We start from the raw sequence: 18,941 nt of genomic DNA, 5'->3' as shown, positions 1-18,941 counted from the left end.
GTGATGATTGGGCAGGAACCGTAAAAAGATGGTGGATGAAATGATTAGTGTCATAGATATAAGAAGTGAGTGTCTTTAAGACCTGTTGGAGATGAGGGTCATCAAAGACAGAGGATCTTTCTGTATGGTCATTATGACCAGCCACAAAAAAGGAAATTAGCACATTTTGGCTTGAAGTACTTTGGGAATGAGTAAGAGGTGGGTGTGGGAGGTTATGCTAGTGTGAGGGAGGCCAGAGGTCTGAGTGACCAATGTTACAGATCTAATGTTTGAGTAGCTGGTGGAGGTTGCATTGAACTCCAGGAATGGGACTGTATATGTCAGGTATGTAGGCACTGGTGTCAGTATGTTGGAGTCTCTCTCTCTCTCTCTCTCTCTCTCTCTCTCTCTCTCTCTCTCACACACACACACACACACACACACACACACACACACACACAATTTATGATCAAAATGGTGGAAACCTTGTCTAAAAGTGTCCCCCAACTTTTTGTGCTAAAACTGAAACAAGTGATAGTGGTGATGTGTTGGCAGAAGAGCCAACACCGTGTTGCTAGAGGAGGCCGAAATGCACGCATTTAAGCTCGTGCAGACTGGCGTGAGGTCTGGAACAGTTAAAGGCGTTGAGTCTACTAAATAAAGTACATAGTTGCTTGAATACTTAACTTTAATCCATAATTGGAGAACATCGTTCTTGTTGATACATTAATTACGATCTCAATATAAACTGGTAATGGTGCCTTGCTAGGTCGTAGCAAATGACGTAGCTGAAGGCTAAGCTAACTATCGTCTCGGCAAATGAGAGCGTATTTGTCAGTGTAGCATCGCTAGCAATGTTGTCTGTACAACTGGGGCGAGTGCTAGGACGTCTCTCTAGACCTGCCGTGTGGCGGCACTCGGTCTGCAATCACTGACAGTGGCGACACGCGGGTCCGACGTATACTAATGGACCGCGGCCGATTTAAAGGCTACCACCTAGCAAGTGTGGTGTCTGGCGGTGACACCACAAGTGGGTCAGAAACTGATATTAGGATAGGAGAATCAATGGTCAAAAAGGCATATTTATTATGTTATGGTCACACAACGCTTTCATCGCCTAAGAACAATGTAGTGCATAGTAATTGTTCAAAGCGATGACCACGAGTCTCGATGTATATGTGGCGTATACAGTTCTGCCACACTCTCACAAAGATCCCAGGTGTCTGTTGTACACTGAAACTGACAGTGAGTGATAAACAGCATAGACCCCTAACCACCAGACAGACATACTGTACATAACTTAGCTCATAGCATATGTGTCATGTGACAACGGCATCCAGTGCACTGGCATATTAACCCCCCCCCCCCCTCACACACACACACACACACACACACACACACACACCCCTCATCCCTACTACCAGTTGTCCATTGCATCACACAGCTGGCGATGTGTCCATCATGAGGTGTGTTACTGTGTATAATGCGTGAGATGATAAGATGGAACATTACTTGTGATTAGGTTTAGCAGACATGCATTTAATGTGTGGTGCAGCAGGATGCAGTGCCTGTAAAGCATCACAGATGTACGGAGGATGTTTCCCCAACAGCCATCATCCTAAGTGGAAGGAGTTTATCTTTGTGGACACCAACTTATGAGAGACAAGATCATTTACACCACAGAGATCCAGCCAAAGTTCCCACCAAAGACATGTCGGAACAACCTTTGAGAAGATGGTATTGGATCATGTGACTGACAGTCCAGGAGTAAGCACCCACCAGCTTACCCATAGAATGCACACTTTGAATGATACAATGTGGAGAGTACTGGTGGAACATGTATTACATCCCTAACACAGGCATTGGGGTCAATGGACTTTGAGACTCTCGTTCACTTCCTTCAGTGGCTTACCCACTTCAGTGCTTACAGTTTGTATTGTTCACAGGTGAGGCCTCATTCACCCATGATGGTGAATTAAACAGCCACAACAGCCATGTCTGAAATGAGGACAATGCCAATACCCATGCCACTCACATTGGTGGCTACCAGCAATGATTCTCTGTCTACATATTGGAAGATAACCTAATAGGACCTCATTTGCAGCCTCCCCATTTGACTGTTCCATTTTACCTGGTGTTCTTGTGAGGAGTGCTGCCTCAGCTCTTGGAGAATGTACACGTTGATGCCTGTGGAAGGATATGGTTTCAACATGACAGTGCACCAGCCCACTTCGATGTTAAGGCCTGCAAGGACCTGAGCAACGTGTACAGCCATTGTTGGGTTGAAAGCACATGTCTCATGGCCAGCATGATCACCAAATCTCTCACCTCTGGACATTTTCTTCTAGACTTACATCAAGAATTTGGTATACAGTGGAGCAGAACTTCATGTACCTTTGCCATGCATGCATTGAGACTGGCAGTCATGACTTTGAGCATTTACTGAGAGCTATGTTGTTGTTATATGGTGTGTGCTGTGTACGTCCATAATGTAATTAATATGCATTTCCAACCATTGGTTCCCTTTCTCAATATAATCAGTTGTCGACTCACCATCACCTAATTCAATTTGACTCAAAAGATTCTAGACACCCTGTATAGGAAGACAGATAAGATCAAGTGTGACTTTATGGTCATGAATAGCAGTTCATTCCATAACAGTGATTTTTGACTCGGTGAGAACAGATTGAGGAAAGGAAGGTGATGCCAGATTGGAAGTGAGGGTTCCCTAGAAGATTAGTGTCAGGATGGAAGGGGTGAAGAACTGTTGTTCCATGGAGGTTGCAATTGTTTGAGTTGATGTTCTTCAGTTCGATATTGGTAAGAATATGGTGGGTACTTCAATGCTTCCATTAAAGGGAATGAATGAAGGAAACCTGGTTCTTTACTAATCCTCCATGACTAAACTTGTGCTTGGGGCTACAGATAATGATGTTGAGAGTAGAGTATTGAGTTTCTGAATTGGTCAGGTGTTTGGTAAGTTGGTTAATGAGCGTGTTGAGAGGCACTGCCTTCCTGATCTACCCTGCCGCATGTATTCCCAGAAACTTCATTCACCCCAATGTCCACCCCACACATGCAATAAAACACACTGCTTCTAAACACCCTCTCTATACCATTTTCCATCCTCATTTAGTTATTAGCACTGGACATCACCTGTCTCCTCCACTGTGCTCCCTCCCTGTCCAATCCTTGCTCCATACATTATACACCCTCCCAGTTGACACACACATTTATGCTCACCCTGTTCATGTCAAACTGACAACTTTTGGATAGTCAGTGTCTCTGTTTCTCGGGGTGGGTGTATCATGATGTTTATGTTAGTGAGTATAAGCTCGAAAGCTAGTGAAGTCTGGGCGTTCAGAATTGTCTGTGACACATTTCACAGTCAACTACAGGTGACCAGTTGCCTTTTTAAAATTTTTTTCATGCCTAGATTTCCATTATTGTAAATTCTTATTTATATTTTTAGACAAGAAGGTTATCCCATCATCTCACTGGTATCAAGCCCAACACCACCTTTCTAATCCTCTTCGCCAGCCACATTCTAACCCAAAACTCTATTTTTCCTTCAAAGGAAGATTTCCTATCCACCAAACAACTTAAGCCATTTGTGGTTTGGCAATGACAGCCTCTACTCTTTTCTCCAGAAATCTAAAATTTACTACCAAATTTGCTTCAATTGGTCCTTCTCAACTCCTCAAATGACTTCATGAAAACTGCAATTAATAGCAATCGCACCAACCACTATTACATTTAGACAGCTGTCACTAGTTTAACATTAAAAAGTCCTTTCCATACATCTGCAATAGGCAGCAGGAGTTATGTAGAAATAGCTTTACAAACAATATGCTGCACATCTAATCCAGAGACAGATTTCCCACACTATCTTTCCTATGACATCAACCAATCTATCACTACTTTGGACCAGTCACTGACCAATATTTCTCTTATCACTCAGGCTTTGAAATACTAAAACAAAACCTTCACCAAGGCTTTGACTGCATCTTGTCATGTCTGGAGAGGAGATCAATCCAATCCAATCCAATTGCTCTCATTTCTGCATCATGTAGAACAAAAGATAGGAATGTATAGTGTGAAAGAAGCTGCAATTGCAATTACTATGAAGTGTCTATGTGGAAAATTTAAATAACCAACTGTCTACCCAGAAAAACAACTTGAGCACCCAGTTTCTAAACATGCTGGAAACTACTACCCTAAAAATACAATAGTTATGCCAATACCATAGTCATGAGAGGGGTACAGGTTAATGATTTCCAAATCATCCTCCTACTAACTTTCTCTGCGAGACATTTGATTCCTTTCACTTATTAAAATATCCTGCCCTATTATGCCATAATTTCAGTCTGGATTTGGCTTATTCCCTGTGACACAGGCTGTTGTGTATTAAATTATATGAACAAGTCCTGCAGATTGATATCATTCAAAAAAATTATTCATCTGTGAGACTTATGAGATTATGTTGGTCAAAATATATATCTAGCAGCAACACAAGTCATTTAACTTTTGAGTGTTCCAATGGCCTGAGGGTTTGCACCATATAAATAGATGTTTGTCGTGCTGTTACGTTTAGTTCTTTTGAATTATTTTCACATTCAGGAATAGTTCTCGTTAAAATTTCATTTTTCAAATGTAACAATTTATGTTACAGGAGTATGTTGAGCCGATCAAAAACACTTGGGCGACCTGAAACCAAGAAAGATAAGCTGAAGGGCCTCCAGATGACAGTCTGTCATGACTGTAAGACGATGGTCATACAGATTATTAAATCATCACGCACAAGTCGCAATAATGCCATTAGACACCTTACATTAAACCTTTCTCCTGTATACTGAAATGTTAAAGATGTGTAAAAGTTGTAAATATCCTAGATGAATAAAGATGTCTGTACCTGCACTTGACCTGTTAAACCCAGGGTAATATTGTGTTGTTAAGGACTTTGTAACTGGAGCCCAGCTATTCTATATCATCCCAGCCATCAAATGTATATTGCTGTTTCTTTACATAAATAACAAAATGAAGGCTGACAACTAAATGAAGGTGCTGTGCAACCCCATGTAAATAATTCTGTACGATAATTTAAAACTGTAATCATTTTCATTTTCTCTCATTTCTTTATTTATTTCTGTAATTTTTTTGTCTGTCGCACATAAATGTGTAAAACTGCATCCCTCAACATTTTGTTGAGTGAATTATGGAAGTGTTACAAAGCATCTGAGACATAAAAAAGATTGCATAATTTGCTGAGTTGTCTTACATGGTTTAATATTTTGTTCTGTCATGTTACTGAAACCTAAGACAGGCATAAATAACATGTCTGTTGTTCTGACAGTGTGTGTCATTCTTGGTCCTCACTTAAGGAGTTTCATGAAAATTTTGAATCTCTGGAGTGTGAGAATGAGGTTAAAAATTTCAGGGTCATTCACAAAATTAAATTTTCCACACAGTTACTGCAGTTATAGTATCAGTGATACATTGCTCTGAATCTCAGAGAAAGGAAGATCTGAGATTTGAGTTTCATTAACGTTCATGAAATGATTTGTAAATAAGGCATGGAAAAGTGATGACTGTAAGAAATGAATGTATCTTTTCATCTTGTTGAAAAATCTGTAGAAGTTAGGTCTGTGTCAGACTGGTTCTTTCTATAGTTGTTAGTGGTGAAATAGTTTTGGTGATCATTCCTAAAAATATATGTCTAGAGTAATGTGATACTAATATTTATTTAAGACCTAATGAATGATCTAATTTGATAATATGCTGTAGGTACAATGTGTGAAAGCATAATATAGTAGTTGTATCAAACAAACTGTTGGGAATAGGAGATAATTGTTGAAGAGTACACAATCAAGTGCACAGCTTTTTTATTTTAAGAAAAATCCTGTAAGTCTCCTACAATGGCCTTCACATATAAGCTAGTTACACATTGTGTAGATAAAAGGAAAAGCTGTGAAAATGTAGTACTTACAAACACCCTCCTACACGAGATATTGTGCAACAGAGAGATTCAGGCACTTTGCTTTACCATATAATTTAATACTGCATATAGTTTGTTACAGCTTGATCTGAATCCTGTTTGTATAATTTTTCATAGAACATTTGTTTGTGCCATTCAAAAGTACAGTAAACTTGGATACAACCAGAAATGTTGAATAATTTTTTAGAAACCCACAGTATTTTTGTATAAATAGTGTTATTATATCGGGATTTACGTTACGTATGAGATTCTCCACACTTCAAAATTGTATAAACTGTCTTCATACAAGAGTCCAGAAAAACATAGGCAGCACAGCAAGGAGAAAGTAAGTGATGACTAAAAAATCAAAATTGTCAGCATAGACAATAATGAAGAGATAAGTATTTTAAATGTGAAGGATGATAAAAATAGGATCGCTATATTTTAATTAACAAATGTTATTTTTATACCTGAATTGTTGTATAATTATTTGCACTCTGTTGTCATTTAAATTGTTGAAATGGTTGTCACATTATTTTAAAACAATTTCCACATGAATATGATCTGCCTTTTTAGATGTGATTCTCATCCTTCACCTTCACTTTCATAAGTCATACCCTTGATAGGAGTGAGTGTGGAAGGAACACACATTCGTAGTTCACAACAGTATATGCCACATACATGTGTGTACGGTTTTCTTCTACTGTAATTAATATGCTCATTTCCTGTCCTGCACATTGTTATTAAAACTGTGTTCCCTTCAATAAAAAGATTGAGTTTTTTAATTGAATGATCACATGATTTTCCATATCCATTCTGATATTTTTTAAATAAGCCATAAATAATTAAGTAAACAACAATGTTCACATTCTTTTCAAGGTGGTGCACAAGAAGTCAGCATATTTCTAAATTTAAACAACAGAAGGAGTAAAAGTACGCCAAAGTTTACAGTTGAGGTGTTGAGCTGTCAACAGGAACATAACCTAGGTGTAAATGTTTATTAATTATTTATATGCCTCTGAGTTGCTCAAGACCTCAGCTGTACAATGAGTCCAAGAAAGATACTGTTTTCACAAAGTGTGCACAGAATCAGCCAAGTGAAAAATGTGTGCAATACGTACGTTTACTCATATATAAAAGCCAATTTCGGAATTTCCCTTTGTGAGACAATGTACAAGAAGCGTGTTCCAATTCAAAGTTCCAAATTCGCTTACATTACTGATCACATCGCTTCTGCATCATGTTTCATTGATTGTATCAATATCTGTTTGTATTGCAATATATTGTGAAATTTCAAGCATTTAAGAGTGCTGCAATAAACTGGTACTGTTATCGTCAATTGTAGGCTTAAAGTTGTTGGAGCTCCTATTAAATTTTTGAGAAAAGGAGGCCTAACCTTGTCAATTTCGTTGTGCAGTTACTTCAGAAACAGGTTAGTTTTGAGAGTTTTTGGATGCTTAAAAAAGAAACTATATTTTCATAAGTTACTAGAACGAGTGTTTTGGACAAGTAATTTATTTTTTTTAGCAGGACAGTGTTTGTTGTTTGCAGTCCTGCCAAGAATATATCACCCCATAAATTTCATTGGACATCAGTGCAAATAAATGTTTGTTTTTGAGAATTTTCAGAAGCTACCATTTTCCTATGCATAATTCACAAGCACTTTGTAGTCAATCAGCGTTTGTGATTTAGCTACTGTAGCAGATTTTCTAACTAACATATTTTGTTAGTCTAGTTTTCCATTAAGAGGAGTTGCCTTAATATATTATCTACATTTATCATAAATTAACTCTGTTTTAGAATTTGCAATCAACTGTAACTAACCCCAAAATATTTTAGAAAACTAGTAATTTCTACCACAGGTTCTTATGTTCCCTTGATAGAAATTTCATTTTGTGTATTTGCTTTAGTTCTTATTGGGAATTAAGAATGTCTTAGCTCAACAGATTAAAAGATAATCAGCAGGCTTAATTTAAAGTTCTTTGTTCACTGCCTTGTAATACATTGTACCAGCCAAAATGCATCCCCACTATGAATGTTGTTCTCAAACACAGGGTGAATTGGTTGATATTCGTAAGCAGCTGGAAATCGCCAAGACTACTGTCAGACGATTGGCAGCTGCTGCAAATCTGTGTGTTGAAAGAGCTTCCAAGAGTCGTGCTGGTCCCTCAAGTATTATCTTCTCCTGTGGATCCTGCCTCTTCTGCAGAAAGTACAGGATCTGTCATTACCCGTCCACTTGACTGTGAGTGGCATGTCACTCGTCGATCTAGGTGTCCTGTACAGGGTAGACAGGGAGCAGGGAGGACGCGGTGTTGTACCAATTCCTCTAACCAACAAGTTTGAGGTGCTCTCTCTCTCTCTCTCTCTCTCTCTCTCTCTCTCTCTCTCTCTCTCTCATTGGGACACATTTCATCTGTTTTGGGGAAACCCGTTTTGTCTGGTGTCAATAGAAGGTAAAGGCAAAAGGATAGGGCTCAGCAGTTCAGATATACAGCGAATGATGATACCCGTTAGGGAAATGGTAGCAAGGGACAGGGAAGGACATCAGATGGACTCATTGTGTATGCCTGGGGGTCTCATTCAAAATGTTGACAAGGCTATTCCGGCAGCCATTGAGGCAACAGGCTGCAACCAACTGGAGACTGTGGCGCACGTTGGAACAATTGATACCTGTTGTCTGGGCTCCGAAGTCATTCTTGGGTCATTCCAGCAACTGGCAGAGAAGGTTGAGAAGACCAGCCTTGCGCATGTAGTTTCAACGAAGCTCACAATTCACAGCATTGCCCCCAGAACTGATTGTGGCCCTTTGGTTCTGAGTCATGTGGAAGGACCAAACCAGAGGCTTCAAAGGTTCTGTGACAAGGTAGGCAGTGACTTCGTGGACTTGCGCCATAGGCTTGTGAACTGTAGGGTCCCCCTATATGGGTCAGGTGTGCACTACACATCAGAGGCTGATACTCATGTAGCTGACTCTGTGGGGTGCACACAAGGGATTCTTAGATTAGGCGACTCTCCATCCAATCCAGGTAACGACAGCTGTAGGAAATCCAGAAGATTGAAAGAAATGTATTCCACAGCTGAGCTTATCAAAATCCTGATGGTAAACTGCCAAAGCATTTGCAGCACACATGAAAAGCAGTGAAGCTCACATAATAAGTAGGTACAGAAAGCTAGATGAAATCTGAAATTGATAACTAAGATTTTTGGGGAAAATTTAAATGTATGTTGAAAGGATAGGCAAAAGGAAAATGGGGTCGCGTAATTGTCACAGTAGACAAGAAACTCAAATTCATTTATAGAAATTGAAGCTGCATGTGAGACTGTTTTGGCCAGACTCAGTATCAGGGGTGGGCATAAAATGATAATTGGATCCTTCTACTGCCCACCAGACTTGCCACCCAACACAACTGAAATCATCATCTTGGGTTGTCGGGTGTTCTGCTGGATATCAGCATCATTCTTGCATGGTATTTCAGTATCGTGCCTCATAACCTTCATCAGGTGCGACCTCAGACTGCTCCTCGAGTGAATCTGGTTGGTCCAGTATTTATGTCTGTGGCCTTCCCCCTCCACTGGCAGTTGCAGGCATCCCTCTGCAGTCCACACCCGCTCGCTGCAACCTGCTGGAGTGCTGCCATTCAGTTTTCCGTTTGCTGCAGTTCTGGGCATTCCATCTTCGGCCTGGTGCATTTGGAGTTCTGTCTGGGGTGCCAGGCGTTCTCCCTGCGGTCCTCTCCTGCTCACTGTGATCTTCTGGAGCATCACTGTTCTGTTTTCACTCCGCTGCAGTTCTGGGTATTCCTGCTGTGGTCTACGCCTGTCAGACCCGCTACCGGATGTTCCATCTTCGGTTTGGAGAGCCTGGCCCTCTTGTCTTGGGACCGTTTTTTATATCCACGCCTTCAGTTCTTCTATTCATGGAGTGCTGCAGCTGTCCCCGTTGCTCCTTTAAGAATTCCAGAGCAGGATCCCAGGCTCTGTTTAGCTGGTACCCCATGTCGCGGTTCATGAGATTGTCGGTTACTTTTATCTCTATTGATTCCCTTATAACACTATCCCAAAATCTGGGTGTCTGTGCTAGAATCTTGGTTTTATCATAATTCATGGCATGATCTAGTTCTAGACAGTGTTCAGCAATGGCTGATTTTGTCACCTGTCTTAATTGGGTGTGTCTTTGGCATCAGAGCCTGGGGTCCTGCTCTGGAATTGTTAAAGGAGCAACGGGGACAGCTGCAGCACTCCATGAATAGAAGAACTGAAGACACGGATATAAAAAAAGATCCCCAGACAGAGTGCCGGGCTCTCCGGACTGAAGATGGAACGTCCAGGAGCAGGTCTGATGGGCGCAGACCACAGATGGAACACCAAAAGCGAAACAGCGACACTCCAGAAGATTGCAGTGAGTGGGAGAGGACTGCAGGGAGAGTACCTCGCAACCTGGACAGAACTCCAAACGTACCAGGCTGAAGATGGAACACCCAGGAGTGGGTGTGGTGGGTGTGGACCACAGAGAGAATGCCCAGAACCGCAGTGGACGGAAAATGGAATGGCAGCGCTCCAGCAGGTCGCAGCGAGCAGGTGCGGACTGCAGAGGGAACACCTGCAACTGCCAGTGGAGGGGGAAGGCCACAGACATGAATACTGGACCAGGTCCACTCGAAGAGCAGTCTCAGTTCGCACTTGATGAAGGTTACAAGCTACATTACTGAAATATTGTGCAAGAACAATGCTGATATCTGGCAGAACACCTGACAACCCAAGCTGTCATTAGATCGCCAGGAAAGCCTGAAGAATTACACAACTGAAAACATTAGAGAAAACCTCGGTTCACTTGTATGAAAGTTCCTCAGTCATATTGTAATCACTGGTGGAGACTTTAATCATCCAACAATTAACTGGGACAATTGTAGTTTTGTTAGTGACGGGTGACAAGACATCCAGTGAAACTTCACTAAATGCCTTCTCAGAAAACTACATATAGCAGATAGGCAGGAACCCCTACTCATGATGGAAATTTGTTGGATCTAAGGACAACAAATAGACCTGACCACCTTGACGATGTCTTCAATGAAACTGGTATTAGTGACCATGATCCAATTATGGCAACAGTGATTACCAAAGTACAGAGGACAACTAAACAAAAAGCAGAAAGATGTGTATGTTCATACACTAGACAAAAAAGCAGTAATGTCTTACCTCAGTGAGGAAATTGAAACTTTCAACACAGGTCAAGAGCATGTAGAGGAACTCTGGCTCAAGTTAAGACTATGCACTGGATAGCTAAGTACCCCACATAACGGTCCGTAATGGGAGGGAACCTCTGTGACATACAGTCACTGCAAAGAAACTTATAAGGAAACAAAGATTACTGCACAATAGGTGTAAAACAAAGCGTACGGCTATAGATAGAGAGATGCTGAATGAATGGTGCTTGGCTGTCAACAGAGCAATGTGTGATGCCTTCAGTGACTACTGTAGCAGAATATTGTCAAATGACATTTCACAAAATCCAAAGTAATTCTGGTCACACGTAAACGCTGGTAGTGGCACTGTTTTCAAATGTTCTTTTACAAAGGAAAACTGAGGAGAATTGCCCCATTTTAATCATTATACCACTGAAAAGGTTAATTTAAATATGTATTGTGTCAGTGGTGTTGAGAAACAGCTGAAATTGTTAAAGTTGAACAAAGCTCCAGGGCCTGATGGAATTCCTGTCAGATTCTGTACTGAATTTGCAGCTGAGTTAGCCCTTCTTCTAACTAAAATTTATCATAGATCCCTTGAACAAAAACCCATGCCCAGTTCTTGGAAAAAAGGCATAGGTCAGAACAGTCTACAAGAAGGATAGTGAAAGTGCTTCATAAAACCACTGTCCAATATCCTTGACATAAATTTGTTGTAGATTCTTAGAACATATTCTGAGCTCAAACATGAGGTATCTCAAACACAATGATGTCAACATTAACCAGCATGGATTTCAAAAACAATGATCATGTGGAACCCAACTTGCAATTTTCTCACATGACATACTGAAAGCTTTGGATCAAGGCAATGAGGTAGATGCAGTATTTCTTGATTTCCAAAAAGCATTTGACTCAGTACCATGCCTACACTTATTGTCTATAGTAGGCTCATATGGCATATCAAGTGAAATTTGTGGCTAGACTGAGGACTTTTTGGTAGGGAGGACACAGCATGATATCTTGGATGGAGAATCATCAGCAGATGTAGAAGCAACTTCAGGTGTGCCCCAAGGAAATGTGCTGGGACCCTTACTGTAAATGTTGTATTACCTTGCAGACAATATTAACAGTAAAATCAGGCTTTTTGCAAATGATGCAGTTATCTTTCATTAAGTACTATCTGAGAGAAATTGCATAAATATTCAATCCGATCTTGATAAGATTTCAACTTGGTGCGGAGATTGGCAACTTCCTGTAACTGTTCATAAATGTAAAATTTTGCCCTTCGTAAAATGAAGAAATGTACTACCCTATGAGTATAATATCAATGAGTCACTGTTGGAATCAGCTAACTCATACAAGTGCCTGGGTGTAGCACTTTGTAGGAGTCTGAAATGGAATGATCACATAGGTTCAGTCATGTGTAAAGCAGATGGTAAACTTCGGTTGATTGGTAGAATACTAGGGAAGTGCAATGAATCTACAAAGGAGATTGCTTACAAATTTCTCATGCAACTGGTTCTAGAATATTGCTCAAGTATGTGTGGGACCTGTACTGGATGGAACTAACAGGGTATATTGAACATATACAGAGAAGGGCAGCACGAATGGTCCCAGGTTTTTTTTACTTCATGGGAGAGAGTCAGATGTTGAAGGAACTAAACTGGCAGACTCTTGAGGACACGTTAACTATTCCGAGAAATCTGTTAACAAAGTTTCAAGAACTGGCTTTAAATGGGGACTCTAAGAACGTACTATCTTCTATGTATTGTTCACATAGAGATCATGAGAATAAGATCAGAATAATTACTGTGTGCATAGAGGCATTCAATCAATCATTCTTGCTGCACTCCGTACGCAAATGGAATGGGAATAAACCCTGATAACTGGTACAATGGGATGTACCCTTTGCCACACACCTCATGGTGGTCTGCAGAATGTAGATGCAGATGCACTCATGCTCATAAATTAAGGATAATGCTGATACATGGAGAAACAATGCTCTGGTGGGCAGTTTGCGGGTTTAAATCACCTCCGGGTATGACCATGTGGTGCATTTCACCTGCAGTAGTCGCAAGGTGGTGCTGGCAGCAGTCCACATATGCAGAGGTGTGTAGGTGCATGTCAGAGTATGGTGCACCGAGTAAGTGTGCAGATATTTTCAAACGTGATAATGGTGACTGTGTTGAAAATGGCTCAAAGAACACATATTGATGACGTTATGAGGGGTAGAAAACTAGGAAGACTGGAGGCTGGTCAAACACAGCAGGTCATAGCACGGGCCCTCCGTGTGCCTCAAAGTGTGATCTCAAGATTATGGAAATGATTCTAGTAGACAGGAAAAGTGTACAGGTACTATAGTACGGGACGTCCACAGTGTACAACACCACAACGATATCTCGCCATCAGTGCCCGCAGACGACCATGGAGTACTGCAGGTAGCCTTGCTTAGGACTGGAACAGTTGTCTCTACACAGTCTACAGACGACTGAACAGACATGGTTTATTCACCCGGAGACCTGCAAGGTGCATTCTACTGACCACAGGAGAGCCCGCAAAGCATGGTGTCAAGAATACAATACATGGCCATTGGAACAGTGGTCCCAGGTTATGTTCAAGGATGAGTCCGGGTATAGTCTGAACAGGGATTCTCGCCAGATTTTCATCTGGTGTGAACCAGGTACCAACTCATTAATGTCCTTGAAAGGAACCTGTATGGAGGTTGTAGAGTGTGTGGTTGGAGAGTGTGTGTGTGTGTGTGTGTGTGTGTGTGTGTGTGTGTGTGTGTGTGTGTGTGGTGGGGATGGGATTATGATTGGTGCATGTACACCCCTGCATGTCTTTGACAGAGAACTGTAACAGGTCGGGTGTAGCAGGACATCATTTTGCACCAGTATGTCCACTTTTCAGGGGTGCAGTGGGTCCCACCTTCCTCCAGATGGATGTTAACACACGGCCCCACTGAGCTGCCAGCGTGGAGGAGTACCCATCGAGCACGTCTGGGATGCTCTCGGTCGGTGTATTGCTGTATGTCTTCAAACCCCTAAGACACTTCAGGAGCCCTGAAAGGCACTGGTGAAAGGATGGATGGCTATACCCCAGCAGCTGCTCAACCACCTGATCCAGAGTATGGCAACTCATAGTGTGGCCTGTGTACACGTGCATCATGATCATACCCCATATTGATGTCGGGATACACGCGCAGGAAACATTGGTGTTTTGTAGCACGTGTTTCGGGATGGTTTTCTCAAATTATCACCAATACCCTGGACTTACAGATCTGTGTTGTGTGTGTTCCGTATGTGCCTATGCTATTAGTGCCAGTTTTGTGTAGTTCCACACTGTGTGGCACCCCATTCTGCAATTATCCTTAATTTACGAGCATGAGTATAGAAAAGAGAATTCAGTCAGAATAAATAGTTATTTTATTTTGTTCTACCCCTCAATTTCAGTTTTGCACTTTGATCAACAGCATGTGGATTAGAACATTCTTAATCTAGTGATTTGTATTTTGTACATACGTGTGCACAGTCAGTAGTACATGCATATAGTTCATACTGAAATTATAACTGTTTGCAATAATGACACTATCTTTCTTGGAATTTGTTGGGGCCTTGGTGCCGAATTAAGGAAATGGATCTGAGGTGAGTCATTACATTGTTTGTATTCCAATCATGAATTAAGGCATCATACATACACATAATTAATTACTTGCAGCATAAAACTCAGCAATACAAGTTACATTTTTCATGGCATGAATATCACTGTTTACTTTATGTAATAACAAAACAACTTCAATAAATGTAGACCAATGCACTCAGAATGTAGAGCTTGACGCTAAAATGAGATGTGGCTCTATTAAAACTGTGTTTTGTTGCCATGGAAATATGGAAACATTGTTCTCGTATCTCCAGTAAGTAGCATAATTAAGTGGCGGATTTTTATCTACCTATCAAATTCAGTTTACTGAAATGCTATGGACAGCATTAAACTTGCATTGTGATGAGTAATCACACTACACTTTTTTTCACTGATCTGGTCAGCCAGTAAGCATGAAACTCCTAGACAGTTTGCACCAAAGATTAAAAAGTGCACCAGCATCATCATCTGGTAAGTGTGTACTCTGTCGTGTAATGGTGAATAATCCTGCAAGACATGCAGTTTATGATCAGTACTGAAGGAAATGTTTACTACAGTTACTAATAACAAATATATACAATTACTTCAGATGTAAAGAAGTGTTTCAAAAGAAAGAAAATACCAATACCTTGTTAATTACAGCTGTACCCCACTAAATCAGAACAAGCACACAAGGGCCATCCTGAATGTAAAGGATGTTTTGCTATACCAAGATATTCTTTAATAATAATATGGAAACTGAACTACATGTTTTCAGACTTACTTTGCCTACTTTTCCACGTAGTCACCTTTGACATTAAGGCATTTGTCATATCCTGGCACCAGTTTGTGTATATCCTGTACATAATCTGTGGCCACCTGCCTATTTAATCACATCATGACATTGTCCATCAGGTCTTCATGATTTATGAAGAATTTACCAGCATGGTGTTTCTTCAGTTTTGTGAAACTGAGGATGTCCAACAGATGTAAAACAGAGACTGTAGAGGGGGTGCTCAAAGACACCACACCAGAATTTCTCAAGCAGCAAGGCTTGTGGCTACTGGGAAGTATGCTGGTGTGCTATGTACTGTCATACAATAGAAAAACTCCACATCAGAGCTTGCCTTTTTGGTGCTTTTGGATAACCCAATAAAGATGTTAATGTGTAGCACAGTGTGCGTCACTATTGACTGTTTTGCTTCAGGACATTAAGTTAATGAGTAGGACCCCTTCAATGTCCTAGTATATAGAAGAAACCACCAGTTTTTGAGTTGATGCAGTTTGTCTGAATTTGGATGGCTTCTGTGGTGACTGAGGATGACGTCACTCTGTGGACTGTCACTTCGTTGTGGGAGTTCTAAGAGAAACCCATGGTTCGTTTCCTATCACAATCTGGTGAATGAATATGTTACCAACCCTTTCATAATGCTCCAAGTATGCTAGCGCAGCACTCATTTTCACAGATTTCTGGTCATGTGTGACACCCTAATTGCCTAGTGACAATTTCACGCACAGGTAAAGGAGACACTTCCTGACACTGTTCATGCATGTGTGTACACAACCGTGAAGCATCAGTTCACTCAAACGATGCTATCCACCTTTGGTTTCAGTGAGTCTGTTTTGACATAGGGTCGCCCTGATCTCTCATCGTGAAAATCTTATCTCATTCTTAAATATTATGCACCACTTTCAGAGTCTGGCTGCATTTATTACACCTTTGCTATAAATTGTAACAAGTCTGTGGTAAATGTCATAGTGTCAAATATTTTCTGCCTGCAGAAAACAAATAACATCTTGCACCTCACAGTCAGTGGGATTTGCAATCAGCACAGCCATACTCACAGCTGTCGCTGCCCTTATCACATGCAAGTTATAAGTTGTATGGCAAGCATCCCCATCACACTGAATGCAAGAAATCAATAAGTGGTTGCCATACAGTCTGTATGCACAAAGGTTCTTTTGTTTTTGGATGATCCTTGTACTTACAAAAAGTATTGGACACAGATATAACAATGAGGATATTGTGTGTGTGTGTGTGTGTGTGTGTGTGTGTGTGTGTGTGTGTGTGTGTGTTTTTTTTAATTTTTTTTAGAGATAAAATTTCTTACTAAATACATCTACTGTAAAATATAAGTGCATGTACATCAAAAATCTAGGCATTATAAGTAGGAAATCCTCAAATCCATCCTCAGGACTGAAGGAAGAAATACTTAAAGCCGCCATGTCAGAAGCTAAATACTCAAACAATAAGTTACCCAACGTTTTACTGATTCCACACATCTTAAGGGACTTAATCGCAGTTTCAGTTTTTATGGAGTCCCATAAAGCTTTGGCCCACTCACAAACTGGAGAAATGCTTTTCTGATGATGTAGCTTCAAAATCTGAATGCATCCATTTGTTCCACTCCTCCTCCATAAGTCCCTTAAATGGTCTGTTGTATGTACGTTTAATGGCTGAAGTAAACTAATCAGTCCTATTAGTTACAACGGAGTCTCCAAGTACCTGAGTCTATTTTTAACATCAGCTGTTCTGTGAGAACGAAATTGATCCCACACTAACAGGGCATGCTTCTTCAGCAGGCCTCCAAGTAGCCTACATCAAATTTTTATCTATCCACAACCTCATTCCTCCTCCGTCTGTCGAGTCTTCACTGTGTAGATGGACAAATTCTCCTTTCAGAAATTGTTCCTTAGGAAGCATCCTTCTTTAAAAAAATCAAAAGTGGCAACAATATTGTCCTGTAAGCACAGCAGGATACAATGGCTGTGTAATGAGACTTTTTCATGACCCTAGAATCCTCAGATCTGTTAGAAGGCACATCAAAGCTTAGTAGAGTCTTATTCATGTTACCAGTTCATGAAAGTTCAAACTTCTCACCTCTTTACCTTGTGCTGATGACAAATTGGTGAAATTCAACAATTTGTTCTTCATACTCTGCTGGCATCTTCTGTGATATTTTTGTCTTGGTCTGAATTCAAAGCCAGTACCTCTTCAAAAAATCTTGAACACCATATCCAGTAAAGTCAGCAATCCATTTGTTATTGGATATTGCTTTCGAGTGTTGTATGGTCATTTTCATAGAAAGTGAAATTCCCTCATGTCTGTACTCTATAAAATCCAAGTACTGAGTTTTTCTTCAAATTTTGACCATTGAACAGATTCACTTCTCAGATTATATTTACTGTGAGGTGCTTCTTTCAAAACATCTTTCTGATTCCATTGAGTTCTTATCATTTTATCAGTTGAAGGTGGCCCAAAATGCATTCTACAGTCCGGTTCCCATGCTCTCCAGGATATGCAATAGTATAGCAATGCCATTTTTCACTCATAGTCTGCAAATAAAATTACAATATAGATACGACACAAGTGGATCTCCACAATAAACACAACAATAACTGGTAAAGGTGGTGCATGTGCATCCATTGAATACTATACAACCAGAATGCTAAAAATTTGCAAGAAAGCTAAGATATAATTTCTTCAAGCTGAAACAGAAATTTCAAAGAAATTTAGATTTTAGGTACCTACTTTAACTTGCTTCCAGTGTGCAAGACCCATCCAGTTTTTGGGCCTATTTTTGAACAAAAAAGATTGTCTTATACGCCGGTAAATATGGTAAATGATATTTGCCCCACAAAAAATTAATTGCTCCATAATTTGATAAATTTCAACAGATTTTATAATTATTAAGTGAGAAATTTGGACAAATTCAATTCTCATATAATTTCTGCAGGGAAATTATTGAACCTGGGACTAGCTTTTACCTGGCTGACATGAGGGACAACCACAAATTAAATTTTAATTAAATGAAAATAGAAGAATGTGATGTGAAAGTAGTTCAACTGGATATTTTGAAAATGGAAAAACTTCGAAAACCATCAGAAATTAGTCTAAAACTGTAGGTATTAGGAAATTTAAGCATCACGATAGTACAGTGAGTGCATTTAGTGATTTGCTATACAAAGATGTACAATCTTCTCTTTGAATGCCATAATTAGTCAGTAACATAAATTCTTAGCGCCTAAGACATAGTTCAAATTGAACTAAGAAAATCAACCCATCATGTGTATCCATTACAGGACATGTGTAGTCATTCAAGCAGTGAAAAGTCGCAGACATAGTTATATTTGTCACTCAACTGATCATTTGTGAATGAACTGCAGTAAATGGAAAACAGTTC

The 18,941-nt window shown here is 40.2% G+C and overlaps 1 protein-coding gene across 3 annotated transcripts in view; it reads left to right on the top strand.

The window, feature by feature from the left end:
* LOC126480722 (protein spire) overlaps positions 1 to 6,743 on the top strand; it is a 797,250-nt gene extending 790,507 nt beyond the window's left edge. For all 3 annotated transcript variants that reach the window (XM_050103982.1, XM_050103983.1, XM_050103984.1), the window contains one exon: positions 4,652 to 6,743. In XM_050103982.1, coding sequence (XP_049959939.1) covers positions 4,652 to 4,835 — 184 coding nt within the window. In that variant the 3' untranslated portion in view covers positions 4,836 to 6,743. The remainder of the gene's footprint in view (positions 1 to 4,651) is intronic.
* Positions 6,744 to 18,941: the final 12,198 nt, after the last annotated feature.

Source organism: Schistocerca serialis, chromosome 5 (assembly GCF_023864345.2).
Source record: "Schistocerca serialis cubense isolate TAMUIC-IGC-003099 chromosome 5, iqSchSeri2.2, whole genome shotgun sequence".
NCBI classification, from domain to species: Eukaryota; Metazoa; Arthropoda; class Insecta; order Orthoptera; family Acrididae; genus Schistocerca; species Schistocerca serialis.
Note: the sequence above shows the minus strand (reverse complement) of the source record. Positions and strands in the feature narration are given on the sequence as shown.